The 17,598-nt window shown below is 63.0% G+C and overlaps 2 protein-coding genes across 2 annotated transcripts in view; one reads left to right on the top strand and one right to left on the bottom strand.

The window, feature by feature from the left end:
- The first annotated feature begins 574 nt into the window (after positions 1 to 574).
- NFKB2 (nuclear factor kappa B subunit 2) lies at positions 575 to 7,665 on the top strand. The gene is made up of 22 exons (XM_082486105.1): positions 575 to 610; positions 1,055 to 1,133; positions 1,608 to 1,648; positions 1,751 to 1,849; positions 2,083 to 2,234; positions 3,029 to 3,135; positions 3,293 to 3,451; positions 3,557 to 3,661; positions 3,815 to 3,900; positions 4,025 to 4,163; positions 4,244 to 4,363; positions 4,459 to 4,641; positions 4,811 to 4,952; positions 5,089 to 5,203; positions 5,402 to 5,609; positions 5,700 to 5,869; positions 6,046 to 6,148; positions 6,285 to 6,514; positions 6,718 to 6,787; positions 6,897 to 7,069; positions 7,158 to 7,269; positions 7,353 to 7,665. The coding sequence occupies exons 1-22, from the start codon at positions 590 to 592 to the stop codon at positions 7,472 to 7,474; spliced, it is 2,736 nt and encodes a 911-aa protein (XP_082342231.1). The 5' UTR covers positions 575 to 589; the 3' UTR covers positions 7,475 to 7,665.
- Positions 7,666 to 8,164: 499 nt separating this feature from the next.
- The window catches only part of PSD (pleckstrin and Sec7 domain containing), a gene marked incomplete at its 5' end in the record, with an annotated part of 36,357 nt that continues 26,923 nt past the window's right edge, over positions 8,165 to 17,598 (bottom strand). The window contains 7 exons of the mRNA XM_082486089.1: positions 8,165 to 9,696; positions 9,974 to 10,117; positions 10,768 to 10,912; positions 11,206 to 11,363; positions 11,942 to 12,012; positions 12,856 to 13,034; positions 14,324 to 14,367. Of these exons, the coding sequence (XP_082342215.1) occupies positions 9,457 to 9,696; positions 9,974 to 10,117; positions 10,768 to 10,912; positions 11,206 to 11,363; positions 11,942 to 12,012; positions 12,856 to 13,034; positions 14,324 to 14,367 (981 nt within the window). The 3' untranslated portion in view covers positions 8,165 to 9,456. The remainder of the gene's footprint in view (positions 9,697 to 9,973; positions 10,118 to 10,767; positions 10,913 to 11,205; positions 11,364 to 11,941; positions 12,013 to 12,855; positions 13,035 to 14,323; positions 14,368 to 17,598) is intronic.

Genomic DNA, 17,598 nt, shown 5'->3' with positions numbered 1-17,598 from the left:
CTGTGCTGCAGCTCTTGTCGGGAAAGGGCGCCATGGCTGGTCCACGGGCACTGGTGCCCGAAGCGGGGCCGGCGGCTGGGCAGGGCAGGGGGCAAACCCCTCCGTGCTCCCGGGGCGAGGGGTGTGGGGGGAAACTCGGGACCTTGGGGCGCTCCCGGGGTGCCAGGCAGCGCCCAAGCGAGCGCAGCCGGGGGAGGCGGGCGGGCGGGCAGCCGCCGGGATTTCCAGCCCGCCCGAAGCCCAAAATTCCCAAGCGGCGAAGAGACAGCCCCGTCCCACCGCCCCCGGGCCGGACCGGGCCGGGGGAGCCGCCGGCGGGCGGCCAGGGCAGCCGTGTCCCGTCCCCCCCGTCCCGTCCCCCCCCCCGGGCCGCGCCGAGCCGAGCCCCGCTCCGGCCCGTGCCGTACCGAGCCCTGCCGAGCCCCGGGGCCGCGGCGGTGCGGGGCGGGGCGGTGACGCGCGGTCCCGTCATTTCCCGGCTCGGCGGGGTTTCTAGGGACTTTCCGGAGCGGCGGTGCCTTCCTGCCGCCGCCGGTCCCCGCTCACCCCCGCGCTCTCCCCGCAGGCCGGCGGGCGGCCCCGCGCAGATATGGACGAGCAGTTCCAGCCCGTGAGTGCGGCGCGGGTCGCATCGGCCCCCGGGAGGCGCGGAGGGGAGGGGGGGGAGGGGGGAGTCTCTGCCGGGCCCCGGCCCCGGTGCTGGGCTGGGGGCAGCACCTGAACCCCCCCGGGTGGGGTGGGAGATGGGGAGTCCCTGTCCAACCCCAGGGTGGGAGATGGGGGTATGTCTGTGTCTGCCCCCAGGGTGGGCAAAGGGGGGGGTGTCTGCACCCAGGGGTGGGCAGTGAGGGGTCTGCACCTGCCCACCCCTCTTCCCTGGGAAGGATGGGGGATCTGTGCCAGCCCCCCTCCCCCGGGGTGGGCAGTGGGGGTCTGTGCCAGACTGCCCAACCCCCCCCGGGGGGGAGATGGGGGTCTGCGCCTGCCCCACAGGGCAGCTGGGGCTTCCAGCCCCAACACACTCATCACACTCATTTTTCCTCCCGTCACCCAGTGCCTGGATGGGATTGACTACAATGACTTCAATTTCGGCTCCCACATGATGGAGCAGAAGGAGCCCCTGATGGAGACAGGTAAGGGCCCCGCTGGCTGTGCCCGCTCGGGGGTCCCCAGCTGCAGCGGGGTTTCCCCACAGGCTGACTCATGCCTTGTAGTTCCCAGCAGCACCACGGGCTGTGTCCCCACAGGCCCCACTGTGGGCTGGCTGGGAATCCCTGCCCCATGCCAGTGGGACGGGGACTGTTTGGTCTGGCCCTGATGCTCAGTCTTCCAGGGACATGAGGTTGGGCTGTGACAGGTCCCCAGGGGCTCCCCGCTCCCTGAGTGCCAGAGCATCCTCTGGCCCTCTCCTCCTCTCCCTGCCACTCCGACTGCTGCTCCCGGCTGGGCTCTGACAGCACAAGGGCCAGGGGCCCTGAGGACCCCATGGGACAGACAGGGGTCACCTCACCTTCAGCACCGTCCCCATACCTCCAGCATCCTTACTGGGAGCACACACTTTGGTTACCCTTTGTTTCTCACTGGTCCCTCTCCTCTCTGTCCTCCAGCGGAAGGTCCCTACCTCGTCATCATCGAGCAGCCAAAGCAGGTAAGGATGTCACCCAGGTAAGGGCAAGTGTAGCTGTCACACCGTGCTCTCACGGCGTCAGGTGTGGGCCACCCTTGGCTGATCCCCTCTTTGCCTCTGCAGCGGGGGTTCCGGTTTCGGTACGGCTGCGAGGGCCCTTCACACGGAGGGCTGCCAGGAGCATCCAGCGAGAAGGGGCGCAAGACCTATCCCACCGTTAAGGTGACCGCTGCCCTGGGGAGGGGATGGGGCAGCATCTTCAGCCAGTGTGCATGGGCACCAGGAGGGTGGCTTGAAGGAAGCACAGTAAATGTATATTGAGCTCAGTGTGTCTGGTGGCGCTGGAAGGGTGGGAGGGCTGTGGCAGGAGGGGTGGTGACCACGGGGAGGGATAGCGGGGATTTGCAGAGGGTTCTACAGGCTCCTGGGGACTCCCATCTCCTTTCTACCCGCAGATCTGCAACTACACGGGGATGGCCCGGATCGAGGTGGACCTGGTGACACACAGCGACCCTCCCCGCGTGCATGCCCACAGCCTGGTGGGCAAGCAGTGCAACGAGGCTGGCAACTGCGTTGCGATCGTGGGACCCAAGGACATGACGGCTCAGTACGTGTGAGGGAGACACACGTGAGGGTGGTTGGGGGGGGCTAGCTGCAGCTTACAGGCAGGTGAGAAGAGGAGGGTTAGTGCATCCACGAGCAGGATTTGCTGGATGGGGCCAGGAGCGGGTTTAGACAAGGTCATCGGTACAGCTCTGTTTCCTGAGCATTTTGCCCAGCTCTGGGTCTGGCACATGCGGCTTGTTTTGGGCTTCTGTCCTCGGGGTTTTGCAGATGCTTTGCAGATGACTTCTGTAGCCAGCCTGAGTTGTGGGGTTATTCCCTAAGTGCTGTCGGGCAGCTCCCTGCCCAGGCAGCTGCTGAGGCAGGAGCAGGCAGGCTCCTGGCGGATCAGGTCCCCATGTGCCCTGACGCTACTGGTCCAGCAGCCCCATTTGGAGAAGCAAATCTTTTCCCTGGGTCTTCTGCTGGAGTGGGACAGGAGGAGCCGGAGCTGCATGCACTTTACTGCTGCAGTTGCTCTCACAAATCCAGCCCTGGCTGCTGGCTCAGCCTCATCCCGTTTGCATCCCTCTGGTCTCCAGCTATCCTGGTGCTCTCCTTTGGACTTGTCACCTATGGGAGCCCAGAGTTTCCCAGCCACCTCTTTTCTGGGCTCCTTTTCTCTCCTCTGCGGTTGCTCCTCTTATGCCCCACACATGTTGACCTCCCACTGCCCGAGCGGCACCGCTCTGTGCTTTGCACAGCTCCTTCCTGGCCGTGGCAGTCCGGGTGCCCCCTGGGCCGGCTGCTCCCAGCCTGGTGCTCCCAGGTCCCAGTGGGATCCTTCTTCTCCTTCAGGTTCAGCAACCTGGGTGTGCTGCATGTCACCAAGAAGAACATGATGGAGATCATGAAGGAAAAGCTAAAGCAGCAGAAGATGCGCAACAGGAGCCATCTGCTGACAGGTGAGGACAGGCTGTGGGTTCAGTGGGACGTGGCGCCCTGGGGGGAGCAGGGACTTACTGTGGGATGACAACTGGGGGGCTGGGGGGAGCCAGACAAGGGAACCTGGAGCCCTGTCCCCTTTGCCTGGCCTGACGGCATCTCCCCCTGCCCTGGCAGAAGCGGAGCTGCGTGAGATTGAGCTAGAGGCAAAGGAGCTGAAGAAGGTGATGGACCTGAGCATCGTGCGGTTGCGCTTCACTGCCTACCTCCGTGACAGCAGCGGGAACTTCACGTTGGCCCTCCAGCCCATCATCTCAGACCCCATCCATGACAGCAGTGAGCGTGGGGCCAGGCTGGGGAGGGGGACGGGGCAGGACAGGGTAGGGAGGTGAGGGATGCTCTGTCTGCCGTGGCGGCTCCCAGCACCTCCTCGCTTTGCAGAGTCCCCGGGAGCTTCCAACCTGAAGATCTCGCGGATGGATAAGACAGCAGGCTCCGTGCGGGGAGGGGACGAGGTCTACTTGCTGTGTGATAAAGTTCAGAAAGGTAAAGAGCCGTTCCCTCCAGCTAAAAACCTCCAGAGGGGCTGCAGCGGGAGAGGTCCATGTCCCAGGGCCCCTGGGTGGCCCAGGTACCGTGTCCCCAGAGCCTGGCTGGGGTGGGGAGACACACAGTGCCAGGTGCCCCTTCTCTCCCCAGATGACATCGAGGTGCGTTTCTACGAGGATGACGAGAATGGCTGGCAGGCCTTCGGGGACTTCTCCCCCACTGACGTGCACAAGCAGGTACAGGGGAGGTGGGGGGGCATCCTGCCATGTCCTGAGGCAGGTGGGTGCCCTGCAGGGTGGGGGACCCTCGTCCCTGGCTCCGGGAGGAGCGGGACCCCACGTCTGTCTGTTCTGCCCACAGTACGCCATCGTCTTCCGCACGCCCCCCTACCACAAGCCCAAGATCGACCGTCCCGTCACTGTCTTCCTGCAGCTGAAGCGGAAGCGGGGGGGCGATGTGAGCGACTCCAAGCAGTTCACCTACTACCCGGTGGTGGAAGGTGAGAACCCCCCCGGGCAGGCCGGCGTGCCCCCCGCCGCCGGGGCTGCCCCTCATCCCGCTGCCCCTTTCTCCCTGCAGATAAGGAAGAAGTGGAGAGGAAGCGCAAGAAAGTCCTGCCTCAGTTTCCCCAGCACTTTGGCGGGGGTTCGCACATGGGGGGTGCCGGTGGGGGGGCTGGGGGCTTCGGCTCCGGAGGAGGTGAGTGGGGACACCTCTTCCCCGTCCCCTCTCGGGTGGCCGTGGGGGCTCCCCGCTCCCCTCTGGCCTCACCTCTGCTCCCCCTCACTCCGTAGGTGGGAACCTCAGCTTACCCTACTCCCCTGGGCTGGCCTACAACAGCATCTACTCGCCCGGCCCCCACCCTGTGGGGGGCTATCAGGGGGGCGTGCAGATGAAGGGCCCCGAGGTGGAGGGGCCCGGGAGCGACAGGCAGGCGCCTGCGGAGAGCACGAACTGCAAGGAGCTGCAGAGGCACGGTAGGAGGAGGCTGGGCTGGAGCAAGGGCTGAGGGGACATCACTTGGGAGAGGGGACATGGGTCGGGGATCTTTTGGGGCCGGGTGCTGCTCTCTTCCGTGCTTTGGGGGATGCAGGAGGGTGGATTTGTCTGCTACTCCTGGAGGTGACATCCTGCTTCGCCCCCCAGCTCAGCTCTGCCAGCTGTGGATGCTGGCACTGGCCCGTCGCAATGCCCATGCCCTGCTCGACTACTCGGTCACCGCCGACCCCCGCATGCTGCTGGCGGTCCAGAGGCACCTGGCTGCCTCGCAGGACGAGAACGGAGACACGTGAGTGCCCGAGGGGTTTGGGGGGAGAGTGAGGGAGCCTTGTTGGCCATCTGAGCCGTTCTGGGGGGTGGGAGGTGGCAGGGAGGACCTGGAGAAGCATGGAGCTGAGCCGGGGGCCATCCTGCTCTCTCCACAGGCCTTTGCACCTTGCTATTATCCATGAGCAGACGGCTGTGATCAAACAGCTGATCGAGGTCATTGTTAGCATCCCCAGCCAGCAGATCATCAACATCACCAACAACCTGCAGCAGGTACACATTTCCCGGAGCAGGTGGTTCTCTTTTACCTGGGGCTCGCTCCTGTTTGCCCACCCCATTGCTGCTCCTGCTGTGGGGAAGGCTGCAGGGCTGAGCACGGTGAGACCACGGTGTGGCCACGCTGGCAAGGACGGCGCTGTGGGACTCGGCGCCTCCTGCGAGCGCTGCTGAGGAGGTGCTGCTGTCCCACAGACACCGCTGCACCTGGCAGTCATCACCAAGCAGCCCCAAGTGGTCCAGCTCCTGCTGCAAGCCCGCGCCGACCCCACTATGCTGGACCGCTACGGCAATTCCCTGCTGCACCTGGCGCTCCAGGCTGGCGACGAAGAGATGCTGAGGACGCTGCTGGCACACATGGGCTCAGCTGCCCCTTACCTGCTCCGCCTGCCCAATTACCATGGTGAGCGGGGCTGGGAGATGATGGGCAGGAGCCCGGCAGCGCCATCGTGGGCTCGGCCGGAGGGCTGCTGAGCCTCTCCTCCTGTTGCAGGCCTCCTGCCTGTGCACTTGGCCGTGAAGGCAAAGAGTTTGGCCTGCCTGGACTTGCTGGTCAGGAAGGGAGCGGACGTGAATGCAGTGGAGAGACAGGGTGGGAGGACCCCGCTGCACCTCGCCGTGGAGATGGAGAACCTGAACATGGCCACCCACCTGGTGAAGAAGGTACGGCGGGGCTGGTGGCTTGGTGGCTGTGGGACAGGGATGGGGCTCAGCCTCTCACAGGGCACTGGCAGAAGTGGGGGGGTCCCTGTGGTCTTAGAGTGACAGGGAGCGGGGGGCTCGGGGGGGGGGCAGTGCCCAGGCAGCCCACCTTCACGGCCTCCCATCTTTCTCCATAGCTGGGAGCAGATTTCGACAGCCAGACCTTTGCTGGGAACACCCCCCTGCACCTGGCCGCCGGCCTGGGCTCCCCCACCCTCACCAAACTGCTCCTCAAAGCCGGTAAGGTGCTGCCCTCCCTCCTCTCCCTTCCCCTCCCGGCAGCCCTGGCTGCCCGCGCCAGGGGGTGCCCGGGCACAGGGCAGACCCCTGGGCCGACCTGCCCTTTTGGGGGTTCAGTCCACCCTTCTCTTGACAGGGGCAAACGCGCTGTGTGAGAACGACGAGCCCGTGAGCCCATCCTCGTCGGAGGCCAGCAGCGACACGGACGCCGACCCCGAGGAGCAGGAGCTGGCCATGGAGCTGGGGGAGCCAGCCCCAGCCATGGAGCGCAGCCCCAACCCTGAGCCCCCCGCGCAGGGGCACGGGCAGGCAGGGCACAGGCAGCGCCGCTGCCACACGGCCCTGGACCTGACTCGGAGCCAGAAGGTGTGTGGCGCAGGGGTACCAACCCTCCTGGGACCATTTCTTCGGGGAGCCACAGTATGGATGGGGCAGAGCTCCAGGAGATGCTCCTGTGAGGATGTCTGCACCCTGCCGTGTCCCGGGGAGAGCCGTGCCGTGCCGTGGGGAGGCGGGGTGGGTTGGCCGGTGCTTTGGGGGATGCCGACACCCATGTGTCTGTCCTGCAGGTGCGGGAGATCCTGCTGCAGGCCTCCCAGCAGGGTCCTGAGGCAGAGCTGCCCACTGCCCCCCGGCCAGGTGAGCAGCCCCTCTCCCCACGAAAGCCCCATGCTGGGGCAGGGCAAGACCCCCCCCCCACCGGTGTCAGGGATGGGCTGCGTGTGACGGAGGCACCTCTCCTGCGCAGGGAACGTCCTGTCGCTGGACAGCGAGGCGCTGCAGGGGCTGGAGCAGCTGCTGAACCAGGACTGCAGCGGGTCGGACTGGATCGAGCTGGCCAAGCGCCTGGGGCTCTGCAGCCTGGTGGAGACCTACAAGGACACCCCCTCGCCCAGCGTCAGCCTCCTGCGCAGTTATGAGGTCAGTGCCCGTTTGGGGTGCCCCCCCCCCCCGTCCCCGTCCCCTGCCCATCCGGATGCCGGCCCTGCTCAGTGTCCTCTCTCCGCAGCTGGCGGGGGGCAGCCTGGGGGGGCTGCTGGAGGCGCTGGATTCCATGGGGCTCCACAAGGCTGTAAGGATGCTCCACAAAACGGAGACGCTGGAGAAACTGCAGAGCACAGGTATGGAGAGCGAGGGGCTGGGAGGGTGTCCCCACTGGTCCGTGACACCCCATCACTGACAGCACCCGGGGTTTGCTTTGCAGAGCTGAAGGAAGACAGTGCCTACGGCAGCGAGTCGGTGGAGGAGGAGCAGGCGCCCACGCTGGCCCTGAAGCCGGGGCCGGGGGGTGAGCTGCCCCACAGCCAGCAGCCACAGGTGCACTGAAGGGCTGGCAGCCCCCACACCCACCCAGGGATGGGGGGGCACATCATCCCCACCCTGCCCTGCCCACGCAAGTGCCTTCCGGACTTGGGGTCCGGCTGCCTGGACTCAGGGGGACGGGACGCAGCCGGCTCCTGCCCCTCTGCTCTTATTTAATGGTCCCTCTTCTGAATAAAGGGACGCGGTTTCCATTAGCCTTTGCCCTCCGTCTCTCCAGTCCTGGCCCTGAGCTGGTGGGCAGTAGCCCCCCCGAGCCCTGCCTGGGGCTGGGAGTCCAGCAGCAAGATGGCAGCTGCCAGCCCCTCCTCAGCATCCCTCCATGCCGGGGCTGTCCCCAGCCGTGGGGGAGAAACCACAGCACACACAAGAAATGAAGAGCGAGTTTTACTTCAGTAATCGAGAGAAGAAGCTGTACAAAGGTTTTTCTCTCCCCCAAGCCGCCTGGGGCAAGGGTGGATAGTTTTTTTCTTTTTTTTTTTTTCTTTTTCTTTTTTTGCAATAGACTCAAAAGAGCAGAATAAAAAGTTTGACACATTCGCAAAGTCAGTGCTGAAACCAGCCAGGTCCTGGGTGGCCGAGAACAGCGCGTGTGCCAGCCCCCCACCCGCAGCCCTTCTGCTGTCCCTGGACCCCCTTCCTGCACACCCTGGGCACTCCTGCGGCCACGCTCCACCACCGGCACCTTGCTCCGGATGACCATCCGCCACCCCTCCAGGTGGTAGGGGCTGCCCCAGCCTGCCCCTCACCTGGGCAAGGAGGGAGCCCATGGCCAAGGAAGGGGCTGCATCAACGCTGCTGCAGCGTGAGGACCTCGCAGCGCTGCGGACCAAGCTTTGCAAGGCCCCCGCCATGCACTGAAGAAACAGTATGGAAAGGAAAGTTGGCTCCAGCCCCATAGGGCAGTGGGGGACCCCTAAGTCAACCCTGGCTTCAGGGGGTCACCTCCCCCCTGGGAGTACTTACACACTGCTGCCCAGCATGGCCTGGGTACGATGCTCACACCCAGGCGGTGCAAATGGAGCCAGTCCAGGCTGCTGGGGGAGGTCACGACGCACTGGCACACCAGTCCCCTGTGCAGCCACAAGTGCTGCCATCTCAAAGCTGCCTCCTTGGTGCCAGCCGCCACAGGGCTGTCTCTCTCCAAAGGGTTGCTGGTGCCGGAGCGGGGCTGGGGAACAGGCAGCAGCCCATGGTCAGCTTGCTGGGGGGGTGGGAAGGGTCTCCCCCTGAGTCTGCGTAAAAACCTTCTTCCCCCAGAGGTCAGTGCCTACCGGACATGGCTGGATTTTGTTTTTTTGAAACAGTTCCCAAAAAGCATCAAAAGTAGCCCCAAAAAACCCTCCCTGGTGGTCGGCTCGATCTGGTACTAAAAAGTGCAAAACTGTATCACAAAAACCGTTCAAAAGTTGTAAGAAAGCAGGGAGGGTGCAGAGGTGGCTGTGGGTTGCGGGAAAGGGGCCACGTGCCATCACCCTGGCTCCCCTGGCCACCAGCCCCAGGAGAGGGGACAGGTGAGGGGCTGGCCCCCTCGTGTCCACCCCCCATGGCACAATGGAACTGGAGAAAAAGCAGCCGCTGGCTTTGTTTTGCTGTGTTTTTGTCTTTTTTTTTTTTTTTTTAACCACTGAAGAATTGAGCCCAGTAGGTGGGTTTTGCTTGTTCCCCCTCCCTGGGGTGTGGGGACCAGGTCCTGCAGCCATGTGCAGGACAAGGAGGAGGATGAACAAGTCTGATGGGGCCGACAGTGCGGGCAGCTCCCGCAGGCAAGGACCGGGGACTGTCCTGCTCTGTCACCGTCTCCGGTGGAGGGGCTGCGGCCCTGCCTTGCTGGTGCTGGTGGCCGGGAAAGAGCTGTCACCTTCCCAGCTCATGCCGCAGATGGACGGACTCATGCAGGGTCTGCATCTCCGTGCTGCATGGCCTCCACCCCAGCGCCGGGGGGGGGCAGGAACGGAGCTGCAGCACGGGCGGCTGATGCCCCTTGCTTATGACTTCTGGGGGTGGCCAGGGGGCTGGCGGCCGGTGCGCTCCGAGACGTTGCGCTTCACCTTGGTGGCCGTGCCGGAGGGCTCTGCATTGAGCGAGGGGCTGGAGCGGGATTTTTTCAGGCCATCGTCCTCCCCACTCGCTGCGTCAAAGAGGGTGGACTCGAACGCTGCCAGGTCCTCGGAGCCGGCCTTCAGTTTGGCCCGCAGCAGCATGGCGTAGGTGCCATAGCGGGATTTCTGGGGGGCACAGTGCAGCAGAGAGAGGGGTTGGTGAGCTTGGCACTGCCCCTCAGCCAGCACCTCGGGGTGAGGGGATGCTCATGGCCCCCCGCTTCCCCTGCCAGCACCCCAGGGCAGAGGGGATGCTCGTGGTCCTGGATGACAGCAGTAGCACAGTGCAATTCAGCCAGCAGGGATGGGGTGGAGGGGTCCCATCACTCAGGATGACCAAGTGGGCAGGGACAGAGAGGCTGAGGGTGGGGAGGGTGGGAGAGGGGGGGGCTTCCCAGCTCACCTCAAACTCCAGGTACTCTTCCTTCTGCTTCAGCTCTTCATACTCCTTTCCCTTCACCTTCTTCTCAGGCAGTGAGGAGCGATGCTCCAGCAGCTCTGCTGACATCGTCTTGAACTTGGTCTCATGGCTCTTCACCTGCTCCTCCTGGGGAAGGGTGGCACATGTCAGTGTCCCGCTCTGCCCTCTGCTCTGCCCACCCAGCAGTGTGAGCCGGCTGGGGCCAGAACAGGTTTCTCCCCTGCTAGGTCCAACCAGGATCTCAGGTTCTGCTACTGGCTTTGGGTTAGGTTATTTGTTTTTTTTCAAGTGGCCGGCAAAAGCACAGGCCACTGGGGGCAATCTGCTCCCGCCCCGGGGGGGGCTGGCTGCAGTCATAAAGCAGAAGAATTTAATCCCCGCAAAAACTAGGATGGTGGTTTTTTTTAATCCTTTCTGCCCTATGAATGACTGTCCTGGCACACGCGAGTGCCAACTAATCCCCCCGGCCAGTTGCCTTTCAAGGTCCTGGCCCTGGCAGGACTCTGCAAGCCATGGTGTGGGACCACGTTCTCCTTCACAGTGTGACTCCATCGCCTGTCTCCTGTCCCTGCTGCCAGGAACAAGACCTTGCTGCCTGCCCCCAACCTCAGGTGCCCCTTGCTCTGTGTCTCCCTGGCCATGCTCCCTCAGCCCTGCACCCAGCTGGGAGGCAGCTGGGCATGTGGCACCACCTGGGCCACTCACAGGGGACAGTGCCACCAGCAGACCCAGGGGGTCTGTCCCATGCTCCCGGCTGCCCCCACACCATGGCCCACCTGTGACAGCCTCGTGCAGGAGCTGGGCAGCAGTGGGCGGCTGAACTTCTTCTGGGAACCGATGGCCGCGGGGAAGGGTGGCGCGGAGAACATGGCTGCCACCACGTTGATGCGCGTGATCCACGAGTGCATCTGTTCGGGGTTCCTGGGGAGAAAGGCAAAACCGGAGACAGGCTCTAAGTGGCATTATCCACATCACAGGCAGAGGGACCTTCCCCGCAGGTGAGATCCAGGTCTCCCAGGCCTGGCCATCGCAAGCCCATCAGGGTGAGAAGAGCTGGGGCAAAGCACAGCACTGGCACCAGGTCTTTTTCCTTCCAGAAAGGGCCAGGACAGGAGAAAGCAATGTGGCCTTAAGCCCTATCCCACACTCTGCCCCAGTTAGACGTTACCCTGTGCCCCAGCACGGCACCCAGCCAGTGATCCTGGGGGACTCACTGTGCTTGGAAGAGGAAGATCCTCCAGTCAGCTGTCCTGAGGTAGAAGACGTTGGGTCGCTTGCTGTAGTCAGATGCCCGCGTGGCAAGCGAATGGTGGATGCTAATAGCATTCTTCAGCTCCTCTTCTGCCAGTGCCTTCCCCGGCTTATACTCCTCCTGCCAGTCACAAGGTGTTTAAGAGCCCGTTTAGGGATGCACCCCACCATGAGTCAGCTCTATGAGGCCGCGGGGACTGCCGGCGAGTGCTGGCAGTGATGGGGCTTAGAGATCACCCACCACCAGGCTGCTGCACACTCTGCCTCCAGCTTATGCTACACCCATGGGGAGAGGCTGCACAACCGGCTTACAGAGGCTTGGGAACAGCATGGTGGCTGTTCTCCACTGCCCTGCAGCTGGGCAGTGTGTGCCTGCAAGAGACTGGATTTGCAGCCCAACATCTCCCCAGGGCAAAGACCCCAGAGCCCCCTCTCTCCCCAGCCAAGTTCCCCATGCAGGGCTCTCAGTCGGCAGCCACTTTCACCACCCAGTCCGAGTCCAAGCATGCTAGCAACACAGATGCCACCAGATCCCCAGGCAATGGATCAAGCAGGCATAGTGCTGAGTCTGGCTAGGATGGGCTTTGGATGCATGTGAGCCCCTCTCTTGCTGCTGTTGGGACCACAGTGCCCTCCCTCCCTGGGTGGGGGACGATCCCGCTCCCTGGCACAGACGCAAGCGGCCCCGCTGCTGCCTACCTTCTGCAGGTAGAGAATCATCCCCTTCAGGATGGCGTGGAAGGGCTTCCAGCCGCGCTTCCCTCGGGGCGCTGCCAGGGAGGAGAGAGCAGCCCAGACATCAGCCCCAGCATTGAGTGGCAGGGAGGCATCCCCCCCTCATCATCCTCCAGCCAGCCCTGCCACAGCGCACGTCACCCCACCCGGGGGACAGGCGGCACGCCAGGACTGTCCCCGCGCACCTGAGCCCGTGCCGGCCGCGTGGCTGGCAGATGGTGCTGCTGGCAGGGGGGCCGCCTGCCGCCTCCCGGGGCCAGCGCCGCTGTGGTCCCTGCCTCGCTGCTTGCACTTGGCTTCACCGCTGCCTCCCTGCTCAGGGACAGGGATGGGGACGAGGCGGTGCTGCCCGCCAGGTAATGCTGGCTTTGGAGGCCGGCTGCATCTAATCAGATCAAGGCGGCATTAGAAGACCAGGGCTTAGAGGGGATTTTACGGTGGAAAGAGTGAACGTGCCTGGCAGCGCCCAACCAGCAACAGCCTACTGTGTGGCTTGTTTGCTGCACCAAAGGACACCTTCCTTCATCCCCGCCATCCTGTGGCAAGGGTGCGTGCCTCGGGGAGCCCACCCCACCTCCCAGCCTGCCCCCTTCCCAGCGTCAAGGGCAAGGGCTGTGCTGCCCGCTGCCATCTCAGCCTCTGCCCAGCCCTGATGGTGGGGGCAGATGGGCAGGGAGAGGCTTTCAGGCTCCCCAGCCTGGGGGCTGAATTATACCCGGCACAGCCAGACAGACAGGGCACGGGGGGTGATGCTGGAGGCTGGCATGATGCTACAGTCAGACATAACAGTGACTCCTTTCCCACTCCCCATTGGGTTTCTGGAGCTCATCAGTGTCCTCTTGCCCCGAGTCCCTCCTATGGGCTCCCCAGGCACCTACTTTTCTTGCAGTCGGGATCAGCATGGATCTTGCGCACTAACAGTCCGTGCTTGTAGGTGGCGATGCTGGAGTCTTGGGAGAAGTCCAGAAAAGGGTTACTGCAACTACTGATGCGCTTGATGGACTTCGGGTTGGGGTCTGCCAGCTCCGAGAGGGACTTTCTCAGCTCCTCCTCATCTCTGCCAGGGACAGATTTGGGTGGGGAAAGGGTTTGTTACCTTGCTGGGGAAAGCAAATACCAAGCCTCTCGCTTGCTGGAGCCACTTTTAGGCCTGGCTTCTGAAAGGGAGGTCAGGAGAAGCAGACCAGGCTGAGCAGTCTCCCCATCACCACTGGAGAGCATCCCAAACCCAGTCATGCCTCTGTGACCCCATCCCTCTAGGCTGGCAGCTGAGGTGCTGCCTGGCCCCTCAAAAGACAAGGCATGGGGGTGTCTGCTGCTGGCTCAGGGTGGGGGGGACACTGCCTGCCCCAGGCAGCGAGAAGCATTTTTGGACATCACTGGGACTGACGCTGGCCAAGCCAATGAGCCAGGAGCTGTGGAGGAGCAGTGCCCTGGGGCTTGGTACCACCACAGCCCCCCTGGCCCGTGGTGTACACTCACAGGCAAGAGCTTGCAGGAGAGAGGGTCTAGAGGGAAACCCCCTCAAAGAAAGACCCAGGCTGCCATCCCCACTCCTTCAGGGCAGCAGATGTGCTACGGGGCTCAGAGTCACCAGCAAAGGGATGCAGGGAGCCTGTGCTGAGGAGGCCTCGGGCAGCACCAGGGCTCCAGGTCGTGGCCCCTCTCACTGCGGGCAGGTTGCATCGGTGCTGCTCCCCCCGCCCGGCAGGAAGATGTGGGAGCCCAGAGCTGCTGCCTCCCCCCCTCCCTCAGACCCGCTCGCTGCTAATTAAACCCCTCAGCATCTGCTGGCGTCTCCATGGCAGCAGCCCGAGCGCATTGGCTCAGCGCTGGCGGTACTGCCGGGCTGATTAATCCCCGCAGCGCGGGCGCTGCCGCTCCTGCTGCTGGAGATGGCAGCTGTGGGCGAGGGTGCGGGCACCCTGCAGGGCCCCGGCACAGCCACAGCCCCCCTAGAGCTGGTCCACTCCCACCCTGGGCACAGCCACCGAGGCACGAAGCAAGGCCAAAGCTGCGGGAAGCTGGCCTCAGGCAGCTGTCCCCCAGCATGCCAGGGAAGGGGTCCCCATCGAGGCGCTGAGGGCAGTCAGGGGTACACTGCCACCACAGCTCTCCAGGCACTTCCATCCCATCCCATCCCATCCCATCCCATCCCATCCCATCCCATCCCATCCCATCCCATCCCATCCCATCCCATATCCTCACAGCCCTGCAGCATCACAACTGATGGAGCCCCTAGGACAGTGTGATGCTCTAGCAGGGAGGGCAGCAGGGGTGAGGAAGCCCCCTGTGCCAGCAGGGTGGCCCTGCATCAGCAGCAGCATCCCCAGGAGGGATACTCACATGGCCCACTGAAGCTTCTCGTTCTTGATGGAGCCGTACAGTGCCTGCGGAGAGAAGAGTGGGGGATCAGCAGGAGAGTGGTGCCAGATCAGGGAAGCTGCTCCAGGGACAAAGTGGGCACACAAGGCAGGCTCAGGGACACGGGAAGTTAAGACAGCCCCAGGCCAGTTCATCCTGGTCCAGCCCCATCCTGGCCTGGCCAGCCAACTGGCTTTGTTTCAGGTTTACAGGTACTTTCTCCTGGGCACCACAGGATGTGCAAACCCACACACTCTCTGGGCACATCCCTGGCTGTCTCCCCTCTCCTCCCCTCTCTCTCTGCCTGCCCACAATAGTGGCACAGCATTAGCACCGTGACAGCGAGGCACGCCAAACATTTCCAATCCCTTGGGAGATCCACTTCTCCTCGCTCCAGGGTATTCCAGGCTGGAGCCTTCAGGAGGGCCAGGCCCCAGGCGAGCAAGCCTTTGGACCAGACTTCGACAGTACATGCCTGCACCCTGCTCGGCAGGACTTCAGCCTGCCCCAGCACCTCCAGCAGCTCCATACCACGACACACCACAGCCAGCGACCTCCCTGCCATCGGCCGTCTGTCCTGGGCTGGCGGAGGTGGGCTCGTGACAGCACCCAGTGCTCCACAGCGATGTGATGCTCCCATGGCAGGCTGCCCAGGAGCATGCTTAAGCTTCAGGAGAGGCTTCAGCAGAGCACTGGCCCTGGACTTGCAGAGACACCAGCACACCGTCATTCATGAAGACCTCAGAGGACCCTGTGGCTTGTTGAGGCAGAATTGGTGTTTGCCTACTGCTGCGCTGCTGCTGCTTGGGGTGGCTGTGGCCTGTCCCTATACCCTCCCCAGCACCCCCCAAGCACCCTGCCCTTCCTGCCGGCCCAAACACCACCGAACTGAGCAAGGCAGAACCCGCTGCCTGCATCTCAGCAAAGGAACAAGCTGAGCCTGTCTGCAGCAGGATGCTCCAGGGCCCCACTCCCAAGCATTTGTCCTGTCTGAGCTGGGTGCAAGCCAGGAGCGCTCGGCACAGTTCTGCAGCCTGGGAGGCTCCGGAAAGGGTTTCAACACAGTGCTCATAGAGGGCTCCAGAGCAAGATCTGGAAGGCATCATCCTCGGAGGAAAATAATCAAGTCTCGCACAGGCTGTTCAGGCAGCTGTCAACATCCATCACTGGGCCAGAGACTGATGCTGAGAGATCTTGCTGGTGGCTGAGAAAGTACAACTGGAGGCGTGCAGGGGCCCGGGAAAGCCGGCCAACAGACAGGCCCCAGCGGTGTCTGGGGAAGGGACATCCATCATTTCCCCAAGAGGCGCAGCAGCCAGGATGGAGCGGGAACCCAGCTCCTCCCGCACTTCCCTGTCAGGGAAATGCTGGCGCAGCATCAGCTTGTTTCTCAGAGGATGAAAGGGATTGCCCTCATCTGCAGGCAGAAAGTGGGGTTCACCTGTCTCCTGGGAAGACAGGAAGGTCATGGAGAGGGTACAGCCTCAATGCCCATGAGGAGATTAGACCCTGGCCCCATTTGTGCAGCCCCAGCACCAGAGGGGGGCAGGATGCTGAAGTGTGAGCACGGGGTACCTGCCGGAGGGCTGGCAGCAAGGCGGCCAGAAAAGCACAGGTTGCAAAGAGACCTAGAGAAGAGCCTGGGGAAAAAAACTCAACCCAAAGTCCTGCACAACATAACCTGGGAGCAGAGCAGGGGGAGAAGCGGGCGTCTCAGGGCAATGTGGATGATAAGGAATCGCCAAGGGAAACAGAAGAGAAGGGATCTCACTCAGTGCCGGGGACGCAGCTGGGAGATGGTGTGAAACACAGACACAAAAAGGACACTGGAAAACTTGAGTAGAGAAGTGGGGACTGGAAACTGCAGAAAAGCTCCTCGTAAAGAGCAGGCAGGATGGGACGCGTGGCTTGGCTTCCACCCGGCTCAGTGACGATACGGAGAGGGGTCAGCTCCACACACCAAGGAAGGGAGACGTGAGCCAGCTGAGCGGGGATTTTGGAGGACGGGGCGAGGAGCTGCGGGAGAGGACTGCAGTCCCCAGGCCCCCAGCCCCACACAGGGCTTGCAGGGAGGATTGATGCTAAACACCGAGCAAGTGAGCTGATGTCAGAAGATGCTTGGGGAGTAATTCTGGATGGCACAGCACCGGAGAACAGCTCGGCAGAGCACTGCACTACAAAAACCTGGGCTCTGGGACCATCGGCGCACACTTCAAAGTCTGAACTGCCTTGTAGCTTCAAAAGGCTCCAGCTGCCCTGCTACAAGCCCTGAGAGCATCCCACAAGCCTGCTGTGGGCAGGAGCTGCCAAGTACACCCACCTCAGAGACAGGGAATAGGGGCTGCTCAGCACTCCTGTGCGGGGGGACAGTTAGTGGCAAAGGCGGGGCTGGGGGGATTGAGAGGGTAATGCAAAGCTTTACATCTACACTTAAATCCTGCCAAGCCTCTGCTTGGCTAAATGCCATCCCCTAGCCGACACCGATCTCGGGAACAAGGCTGGTGGACTCAGCCCAAGTCCTAGCTGAGAAGATGCACTCCAGCCATGAACCCAATCCAGCTTTTCTTGTCCTGTGGCAGTCCCATGGCAGTCTCACCACCCACCAGCCCACTAAACTCCAGGCTCTTTGGTGCACGGACCGTTTCTGCTGAGGAAGCACAGGCGGTGCAGGCTCCTGAAGCCTAACTCACAACCACATCAGCAGAGACCAGAGACACCAGTTTAATCGCAGAGCAGGTCCCTCTCTCCAGACAGTCTTTGCTCTGTGGATTCATTCCCCCTGGGCCAAAAGGACGGCAACTCTTGGCAGCTCTGGACTCGCAAGCACTGCCCAAGGGAAAGCAGGGCACTGGCCCCATGCCACCACACCCGACCCCAAGCGTGGTTGGGGTTTTCTGTCATGGATGGGTTATGAGCTCACTGCTGCAGCACGCAGGGCCAGCCAGCTCTGCCCTAGACATGCGCAATGCTGAAGAGACCTAGGAATATACTGTCCCAGCGGGATTTCTAACTGAACCAACAACATCTTTCTTTGGTGTCCTCCCTCCCAAAAGCAAGCTGAGAGAATGTCCCCGAGTCCTGCTCTAGCAAACATCCCCGGGGGGGGGGGGCTGCACTGGGCGAGAGGCAGGTGACAGGCTCCAGCCCAGCCTTGGTGCCAGCCCTGCTGGGGACAGCCCTACTCAAACAAGGCAGGGAGAAAACATTCCCCTTCAGCTCTCCAGCTCAGAACAGACCAGAGGGGATATCCAGCACTG

Source organism: Vanellus vanellus, assembly GCF_965231255.1.
Source record: "Vanellus vanellus genome assembly, chromosome: 7".
Lineage (NCBI taxonomy): Eukaryota > Metazoa > Chordata > Aves > Charadriiformes > Charadriidae > Vanellus > Vanellus vanellus.
The sequence above is the reverse complement of the archived record's forward strand: the minus strand, read 5'-3'. Positions and strand labels throughout refer to the sequence as shown.